General features: G+C 40.2%; 1 protein-coding gene across 1 annotated transcript; it reads right to left on the reverse strand.

The window, feature by feature from the left end:
- Window positions 1-4,347: 4,347 nt before the first annotated feature.
- LOC132875324 (uncharacterized) lies at window positions 4,348-10,123 on the reverse strand. Its single transcript, XM_060912091.1, has 5 exons — window positions 7,456-10,123; window positions 6,935-7,297; window positions 6,662-6,781; window positions 5,067-5,161; window positions 4,348-4,896 (listed from the first exon to the last, which is right to left on the reverse strand). The coding sequence occupies exons 1-5, from the start codon at window positions 7,478-7,480 to the stop codon at window positions 4,804-4,806; spliced, it is 696 nt and encodes a 231-aa protein (XP_060768074.1). The 5' UTR covers window positions 7,481-10,123; the 3' UTR covers window positions 4,348-4,803.
- Window positions 10,124-10,731: the final 608 nt, after the last annotated feature.

Consider the following 10,731-nt stretch of genomic DNA (forward strand, 5'->3'; position numbering starts at 1 on the left):
TTTCTGATATTGCTCCACCAGGGGCGGTCCTGGGGGGCGGTCCGACCGGGCAGCCGCCCGGGGCGGCATCGCGGAGGCGGCACGAGCATGGGTGCGAAAAAAAAAAAACGGTCTCCAAAAAAAAAGAGCTCGTGCAGGAGATCAGGAACTTTCCTGACTTGCCGTCAGCAACTGTGACCCCCCTTGAGCTGATCACATTCATGCACGAGAAGGAGCTATCGGAGATCTACCCCAATTTCTGGACTGGACTCAGAATTGCTGCCACTCTGCCTGTCACTGTGGCTCAGGCAGAGAGGAGCTTCTCGAAGTTAAAACTGATCAAGACTTACCTAAGGTCAACAATGTCACAGGAACGGTTCAGTGGCCTTGCTGTGATCAGCATAAACCACGCCTTAGGGGAACAAATCTCATATGAAGACATTGTGGAAGAATTTGCATCCAGGAAGGCCAGAAAGCCAACTTTTAGGTTGTGCTTTCACTTTTGCATCCTGAATATAATTGCCACTTAAATGTATATAGACTGTTTTCCTCTTACTTCTTTTGCACATCTTGTTATTTATGACAAATTATAGTGGTTTGCCATTTTTGCCACTTTAAAGAGTGTTAACTTCTTCATTTGTTACTTCTTGTTATTTATAATACACAATAGTGTTTGTTAACCCCGCCAACAGTAGTCGGAGGGGTTATTATTTTCACCTGCGTCAGTCTGTGTGTGTGTGTATCTGTCTGTCTGTCTGTGTGTCTGCAAGATATCTCAAGAACCAATGGATCGATTTGGACCAAATTTTGTACGTGTTGCCAATCACCCAGGAAGGAAACCATTAAATTTTGGAGGTCAAAGGTCAAGGTCATGTCAGAACTTCGAAATTTTTGCCCAATGTATTTTAATAGGGAAAAGGCGGGGTTTGCACTCGTTAGAGTGTCCCTGTCTAGTTATTTCTTCTTATGTGTACAGTAATATGTATAGGATTTACCTGTTCTCTGTCGTTAGTTCATTTATGATACATGATTGCGTTTTACCATTTTTGCCACTTTAATGTATAGTATTTTTAGATCTTTTGTCACTTCATGTTATTCTGTAATTGTGATTGTTTAACTGTTTAGCTTCTTTTGTTATTTATATAGTGCGACTTTAATGGAGGTTTAAGTCTTCTTGTTAATAATAATGGTGAATGGTACTCTATGATAATTCATTGTGCACTCTGTTGGTAAACCTGACTGACTTGTGCAATATTTTGACCATCGGGTGGTGCTGTAGTGCAGTTGTGCTTTCTTAAATAGCTGTGGATAGCTGTAATGCGAAGTCATTGAGTCTTTTTGTTTATTGTTTATCTTTTATTGTTTATCTTTGTATTTTTTATTGCACTAGTCATTAAAACTGGAAATTTGTTCTTGAAAATAGCTGTTGTGAGTTTGTGTATGGGGTCGTGTGTGTTCTGGACGAAGTTAGTGTTTTTTTAGGTGGTGGGTGGGAGGTGGTTGTCGGGTTGGGCCGGGGGGGCAGCAGGGGGTTTCACCTGGGGAGTAAATCACTCTAGGATCGCCACTGTGCTCCACTATTTGTCGGCGCAGAATTAGGGGGATTGGTGATCCTCTTCCCATCTTTACTTCTGAGAGCCGCTGCCACTCCAAGATGCTCTTTTTATACCCAGTCATGTTAATGACCTATTGCCAATTGACCTAATGAGTTGCAGTTTGGTCCTCCAGCTGTTCCTTTTTTGTACCTTTAACTTTTCCAGCCTCTTATTGCCCCGTCCCAACTTTTTTGAGATGTGTTGCTGTCATGAAATTTCAAATGAGCCAATATTTGGCATGAAATTTCAAAATGTCTCACTTTCGACATTTGATATGTTGTCTATGTTCTATTGTGAATACAATATCAGTTTTTGAGATTTGTAAATTATTGCATTCCGTTTTTATTTACAATTTGTACTTTATCCCAACTTTTTTGGAATCAGGGTTGTACTCAAACCACTCCATCTGGCTCAAACCAACACCCATGCCATAGTGAAAGAAAGTCACACTTTGCGATCACAGTTTTTCCCATTCTGATGTTTGAACATTGTAAACATTAACTGAAGCCCTAGACTTGTATCTGCATGATTTGATGCATTGTGCTGCTGTCGAGGGATCGGCTGATTAGAGAACTGCACAAAACAGAACAGCAGGTGGATGGGTGTTCCTAATAAAGTGGCTGGTGAGTGTAGACTTTGCTCATGTATCTGAAAGTTGCTAAGAGCACTTCTTACCACTATGGGTGGCTTTTGTGACCATTCTGGAAACCGTTTGTTGATCAAGTGTCTTAATGTGATTTTTATCTTCGTATGAAGTGGCTGTTGTCTACTACTGCGCCACAAAGCAGCATGTCTCGGTGACAAACCCAACCCCAGGACTTCCTGTATCCTGTCAGAGTGTATCTCACTTTCCTGTTATAACTCCAGGAGAAGCACTGGACAGTGCCAGACTGTAGGCAATGTTCAGATGGTTCTCAGAGCTCAGAAACTTTTACACCTCTCAGTAACCCCACAATTAGGAAGTAACAAGTAAACTGGCAATAGAAACGTCAGTCAGAGCATGCTAACCCACAGCAAGAGCTGACATCACACACAGATAACCACACTTGTGTTTCATTTCTCATCTTCTGTAAACGTTAGCATGCAAAACCCACACCAAAGTTGACCTCCTTTCCAATTTATAATAAGACGCAAAAGCTCGCATGCACTCAGCGATGTGTTTTTACTGCACGGTGTGTTAATTACAGCTGTGATCACAAGGCCAGTGCAGTAACATGAGAAACTACTTTGTGTTTTTGAAACGCGTGTACGCTTTCAGGCAGGATGTCCATCAGGCGAATGTAATTGTACCAGTCAGAGGTAAAGTTGTAACATTAATTTTGTGATTGCAATCAATCAATAGCAGGAAAAATTGTAGACAGTTGGATAAATAATTGATAGAAATGTAATATACAGTGTGTGTAATCTCCGCTCTCCTCCATCCCCTGGTATATTCACCTGAAACTTGTTTCCCTCTGTCCATCATATGATTGAACTTTAGGCAACATTCAACTGTTTTACAGACAAATACGAAAGCAGAGACTGTCTCAGAGCAAAGTTCACGTATTACCAAATAAAGTTTAGTGCAAAAAAGGAACTTTGATGTTTTTCACACAGTGCTGTTGATGAAATTCAGTACAGATGACAAACTTTCTAAACATTCAGCACTTTTAACAACTGGTCCAGAATTGAGAATTCTCAGAAACTCAAAGCTGGGCCAAACTAGTGTCACAGCTGAGATGCACACCATGCCATTTTTGTAGTTTGTGGTTAATTCACATGGCCGAGACATTTTTCATGAGCATCAGGAAGCTGTGGGTTCAAACGTCCGCCTTCTGGCTCATAAAGAGTTCACAATGAAGATGATCGTAACTTCAAACTCAAAAAACTAAACATTCAATTCAGTAAACAGTAGTAGATGAAATACGAGAAATGAGAGTAATCAGATTTTTGCAAAGAGAGACTTTAACTTTAGCCACAAATCACACATTATCGAGACCTCTTCCTTTCACATCCGCTAAGGCCAGAGTGCCTTCATGTAATCATTGTTCCTGTGAGTAGAGGCATAAAACCACAGACATGAAAGAAAAAAAGTCTGAAACAAAAGTTGAGCAAGTTGCACAAGCCGAATGTGTGATTTTTTTTCTTAGCAGTTTCACAGCCTTGTAGTGTTTAAGACACTCATTTATAAAAGTTGCGATGTTTATGAATATTGTAAACATTTTGGTGAGAACATTTGGCATAAAAAAAAACTTTTCAAAATGTCGCATTACTCCAAATATAATCGATTAGATGCTTTTCTGTGCTTTTTGTGGCAACAAACACGTCTACACCCGGTTCAAATGACATCATTACGCTCCATAATCTCAATTTTAATTAAGCAAATTAAAGTCGGCTTGTGACACCGCAACATCCTGCATGTTTTAAACTAGTTCAAAATGCTAATACAATATCATTACTTCCAGATTTCTGCTAGAATTTTTCCTTTGATCAGCCTTTGGGAGGCGGAGCCTGAGAAGCATATCATAAACCGCCATGTGTGGAATCAGGAAACTGATTAATAACTGATTTTTTTTTGCATGGAATGATACCAAACTGAAAACTGTACATTCCAAGTTGCTCAAAATGGCCGCTCATATAGGACTCCAGTGTTCAGAAGAAAACATGGTGAAGCTCTGTTCATGTATGCTGATGACAGGAAGTCCTGAAGCACACCACTGAACATCTATATGCAGCTACGTTTGACTTGTAGCTCCTAAGAAGCAAAGATCAGATGCCAACATTTTTGAATACGAGGAGAACTGTGTACATTTTTTCCACTTTATTTTATTGCACAGTCACTGTAAACTAACCGAACTTTAATATTTACACTGAAACACTGTTAGTGCATTATGGGAAGACAAAGTCTTGCAAGAACAACCTGTATGCTTTTCTTCTGTTCTAGTAAGAACACTGACGAGACATTTGTTCTTGAAGTGAATCTGACAATGTGAGTTGACTCGTGACTCTAGAAAAACACTTTAGCTTATAAATATTGTGTTTAAAAAAAAAAAAAAATCTGTTCATGCTCATGAACCGATTCATCTTATTTCAGAAATGAGTCCTTTTTTAATCGTCCCTCACAATATCTTCTGTAGCTGAAGAGATGAGGCTTCTTTATGGATATGATGAAACATCATGTGAAGTCCATGTGTTTGGGTTCAAACCTGCAGCTGTGTGAGGTCGTTCTTCTGTGTGGGGTCACTCTGGGTCATGGGTTCGGGGGCTGCAGGAGAGCGTATGTGCTGTTGAGGTTGGTCATCATGATGTGTCTGTTCGTCGAGGTTTGCTGCACCTCAGCATACTGAAAGAAGAACATGATGGGACTGGATTAATAAACTTAAAAACTTTAAATGCAGTGCATTAATTAAGCAATGGGTCTTTTTTAGAGCCAAATATATTGTCAGGTTGTAAAAAATGATTTGAGTATTAATTTACATTTCGATAAGTGCGTGTGTGTATGAGTTATCCTACCACAGCGCTGGTGTTGCTCTGATGCTGCTGTAAACGAGGGTCTGGAGGTTGTGCTTGGGTTTTTGGAGGTCTTTTGCAGCGGTGAACTATAAAACCTAAAACATCACAATTCATTTAGAATGAAATTAAAAACAATCATGACTTTATGATACACCGTCTCATGGACACACAACCCTGATTCACAGGTTCTCAAATTTTTAGATTCAGGGGTTCATCCATTATCTGTAACCGCTTATCCTGTACAGGGTCACGGGCAAGCTGGAGCCTATCCCAGCTGACTATGGGCGAAAGGCAGGGTACACCCTAGACAAGTCACCAGGTCATCGCAGGACTGAGACAGAGACAAAACAACCATTCACACCAATTTAGAGCCAACAATTAGCCTAACCTGCATGTCTTTGGACTGTGGGGGAAACCGGAGCACCCGGAGGAAACCCACACAGACATGGGGAGAACATGCAAACTCCACACAGAAAGGCACCCGTTGACCACTGGGCTCGAACCCAGAACCTCCTTGCTGTGAGGCAACAGTGCTAACCACTACACCACCGTGCTGCGTATTCAGGGACCTTTAACTGTCAAATGTATTTCATATATCAGACCCCTTTGGGACACTTATGAAAAAGTGTATTAAGCTCATTGTTTAAATGTACACAATGATACTGTATTTCGATTATGTTGAAGCCATATTCCAAAATTTTCCACCAGTGGAACATTTGGTCCCAGTTGACATGATTTATAGCTAAGCTGACTGATGTGAGCAACTGAGTCAAACAGGACAACAGTAATAATAATAATAATTATTATTATTATTATTATTATTATTATTATTAATATAAATTTGAAAATGGTGGATTATGATTTTCAACACAAGTTAAAGACAATGTGAAACTCAACACAGAGAAATAAAAAAACGCAACCACAGAGTTCACTTTGAGAAACATTCACTGCTCTAAATCAATAACATGACTATAATTTTAAAAAAGAAAAAAAAATAGTAAACTGACAGTTCAATATACAACTCCATCTTCTGTACGTTACAAAAGGAATTTAATTTTGTAATGTAATAAATTGATCCGGGGTGCCAGAATTTACAATTTAGACATAACATTCAAGATTTTATTGCCGCATTGTTCCATCGGAACGTGAAAATGACACTTTGAGTGAAAAACAAAATGGAGGATCTGCTAATTACGAAGCAGCACCACAACAGTTTTTTGCCTTGCTGTTTTCTGATCTGGAAAAAACGCTGCCATGTTGTCTACAGACACACACTCAGGGTTTTGTGGTGCAGTGTTTTCTCTCGACCTGCTCTGATTTTTTTGATAGCAAAGCGGAGACCTCTTGCAATGGTATTAGGTTCACTGAATAAAGAAGAACTTTTAGGCAGCGCTGTGTATTCAGATGAAGTGTATTCAACTGTATGGGTTTCTATAAGTAAGACTTTATAGTGAGCTATTAGTGACAGTCAGATACACGATGCCAACAGGTTAACCCTTTAAACTCTCAGACTTGATCAGATCTAGTTGACAAACCACCACCACAACAACAACCTTTTGCAAAAAAGGAGTATTCTGGAGGATATTTACACTCACCTGCAAAGGCAACAATGCAGATTATTAAAAGTATGATGAAGAGACTTCGCCAGAGTGTGACACCTTTGCATTTATCTGCTGACTGATTCGACTGCTTATTATCTTCAGATGTCTGATTCTCTGGAAATGACACCATGCATTTAACCTTTAGATGAAACACTCGGTTTATGTACAAAGACATATTTCTTTGTTTTTGGCAACATGTGGTACGAGTTTAAATGATAATCAAAAATGATGAAATTTCTTATATTAATCTTCAATCAATAAACTCACCAGCTGAGTGATTCTGGATGTAAAGTCTGATTCCACTGCTGATGTTGGGAGGTGTGTTGATATCAGATTGTGAACCAGATTGAATACAATAATACACTCCTAATTCATTAGTACTGATATTGTGAATAAATAAACTGCTGTTATATTGCAGTGAGAAAGTCTTGTTGAAGGTCGTGTTACTGTAGTCTGCCCTCAGGGACTGGCTTGAGTAAGAGCGTAATATATAAACTGGAGGTTCTGACGGCTTCATCAGGAACCAGAACACATCTCTTACAGACACCTCACACTTTAGAGTCACATTTTGTCCCAAATTCACCGACTGCTCGATGAAACCTTCTGCAGCTCCACAGCACACAAGTAGATCTAATCATGACAAACCACACACAGATACACCACAAGGGTTCAGATTAGAATAACCTACATGTCATTCATGCAGAAAATAAACTCAAAAGACAACATTTTAGGTCCAAAGTATGGAAATAATATTGGATTTTGGATCAGAAACGTGTGAAGTTACTCACAGAAGTGAAGTTTTACGATCTTCATGCTGAATTCTGAACACTGTATACAAACCCGAAACACTCAGAGGCTGAACTGCTTCAGTCAGGAAACACTTGAGCAGTTGAGCTTCAGACACTGGAGTATACGGAAGTGGGAGCTGATCTTGCTTACGCCACAATGTGTGTGCGCTTTTTCTCCCCTCATCTGTCATGTCTTCTTGCACACCCACACCATTAAAGTAAGATTTCACAAGGAAGACAGCTAACACTGATCTTTTACTGACTTTTATAACAATTTCAAAGTGAATTTATTGACACATATTTACTACTAAGTCACAGAAAACACTGAAGTTGAGGAAATACATCTGGAGCTTCATATGAAAATCCAGCCAAAGAGAGCAGAAGAGTCAAACTGTTCCTCTGTGTTTTACAAAAGAGATGAAGGACAATGAGGAAACCTTCATGGAGCGCAAATAAACTGCAAGGGTGTGACATTTATTATGAATCCTGTAGAAATTAATGAGCCTGTAGGTTTAATAACAGTAATGTAGTGTACCCTCATAGCTCCAAGTGCCTTGGTTCGATCCTGAGTTTGGGTTACGTCCCATCACAATTTACAAATGAAGGCAAATCATCAACATTTGACTTTTTAAAAGCTCATGTTTTAATTGATTTGACAGGATGATATTATAAATCAATTTATGTTTCAATGTAAGAAAATACTAAACAGTTTTATTTGAAATGCAATTTTTAAATACTACAGCCATAGCCTGTATTTTTCAAAGTTTGGAGAAAAAAAACCCCTCATATTCTGAGGTAAAGATCTGAAACTTTCCGGAGAGAAGGAGTTGGAAGAGAAGCTCCCCTAGTGGTGGCCAGATGTAATTACATCTGTGAAAATCAAAGACAGATACAGTGGTGCTTGAAAGTTTGTGAACCCTTTAGAATTTTCTATATTTCTGCAAAAATATGACCTAAAACATCATCAGATTTTCACACAAGTCCTAAAAGTAGATAAGCACAGCACAAGCACAACTTTATTCATTACACACTTGTGAAAATCCTCTCTGCATTGAACCCATCTGAAGCAGTGAGCACACACATGTGAGCAATGAGCACACACACACACACACACACACACACCCAGAGCAGTGGGCAGCCATGCTAACAGCACCCAGGGAGCAGTTGGGAGTTAGGTGCCTCGCTCAAGGGCACCACAGCCCAAGGCCGTCCCATATTAACCTAACCTGCATGTCTTTGGACTGTGGAAGAAACCGGAGCACCCGGAGGAAACCCACGCAGACACAGGGAGAACATGCGAACTCCACACAAAAAGGCCCCTGGGCTCGAACCCAGAACCTTCTTGCTGTGAGGCGACCGTGCTAACCACTTACACCACTGTGCCTGGGTAAAGAGAACCCAGTTAAAGAAATGAGTGGGCACCCGGTTTTATTTAAAGAACAGGGATCTATCAAAGTCTGATCTTCACAACACATGTTTGTGGAAGTGTATCATGGCACGAACAAAGGAGATTTCTGAAGACCGCAGGAAAAGCGTTGTTGATGCTCATTGGGCTGGAAAAGGTTACAAAACCATCTCTAAAGAGTTTGGACTCCACCAATCCACAGTCAGACAGACTGTGTACAAATGGAGGAAATTCAAGACCATTGTTACCCTCCCCAGGAGTGGTCGACCAACAAAGATTACTCCAAGAGCAAGGTGTGTAATAGTCGGCGAGGTCACAAAGGACCCCAGGGTAACTGCTACACAACTGAAGGCCTCTCTCACATTGGCTAATGTTAATGTTCATGAGTCCACCATCAGGAGAACACTGAACAACAAATGGTGTGCATGGCAGGGTTGCAAGGAGAAAGACACTGCTCTCCAAAAAGAACATTGCTGCTCGTCTGCAGTTTGCTAAAGGTCATGTGGACAAGCCAGAAGGCTATTGGAAAAATGTTTTGTGGATGGATGAGACCAAAATAGGACTTTTTGGTTTAAAAGGAGAAGCGTTATGTTCGGAGAAAGGAAAACACTGCATTCCAGCATAAGAACCTTATCCCATCTGTGAAACATGGTGGTGGTAGTATCATGGTTTGGGCCTGTTTTGCTGCATCTGGACCAGGACGGCTTGCCATCATTGATGGAACAACGAATTCTGAATTATACCAGCAAACTCTAAAGGAAAATGTCAGGACATCTGTCCATGAACTGAACCTCAAGAGAAGGTGGGTTATGCAGCAAGACAACGACCCTAAGCACACAAGTCGTTCTACCAAAGAATGGTTAAAGAAGAATAAAGTTAATGTTTTGGAATGGCCAAGTCAAAGTCCTGACCTTAATCCAATCGAAATGTTGTGGAAGGACCTGAAGCGAGCAGTTCATGTGAGGAAACCCACCAACATCCCAGAGTTGAAGCTGTTCTGTACGGAGGAACGGGCTAAAATTCCTCCAAGCTGGTGTGCAGGACTGATCAATAGTTACCAGAAATATTTAGTTGCAGCTATTGCTGCACAAGGGGGTCACACCAGATACTGAAAGCAAAGGTTCACATACTTTTGCCACTCACAGATATGTAATATTGGACCATTTTCCTCAATAAATAAATGACCAAGTATAATATTTTTGTCTCATTTGTTTAACTGGGTTCTCTTTATCTACTTTTAAGACTTTTGTGAAAATCTGATGTAGTTTTAGGTCATATTTATGCGGAAATATAGAAAATCCGAAAGGGTTCACAAACTTTCAAGAATGACTGTAGATCGATAGATAGATCGATATGAAAATGTTAACTTGGCAACTTGTCCAGGGTGTACCCCGCCTTTCGCCCGTAGTCAGCTGGGATAGGTTCCAGCTTGCCCGCGACCCTGTAGAACAGGATAAAGCGGCTACAGATAATGAGATGAGAAATATTTCAGTCTATAATATACCAGGACTGCATGAAGAATGTGGAATACAAATTTAACCCTTCAGAAACTGTATTTCTGGACCTGGCCAAGTGAACACAAACGCCCAGCAGGGGGCAGTAAAAAGCAGGAGGGATAAAACACATTTTGTGAGACCCAGGGGGTCACTGTGAATTTCATCCCCATACAGAAAGAAATTAAATGAAGGTATTTACATTTATTGTGTTGGTTTGGTGTGAGATATCAAGATGTTGTGTTTGAGTCTGAGGCTGAGTGTGAGGATTCAAGATTCAAGAGAGCTTTATTGTCAATACGTCCATATACAAGTACACAGTGCACTGAAATACTGTTTCCCTCAGACTCCACATGGTGCATTTATAGAGAAATAGAA

Source organism: Neoarius graeffei, chromosome 27, assembly GCF_027579695.1.
Source record: "Neoarius graeffei isolate fNeoGra1 chromosome 27, fNeoGra1.pri, whole genome shotgun sequence".
NCBI classification, from domain to species: Eukaryota; Metazoa; Chordata; class Actinopteri; order Siluriformes; family Ariidae; genus Neoarius; species Neoarius graeffei.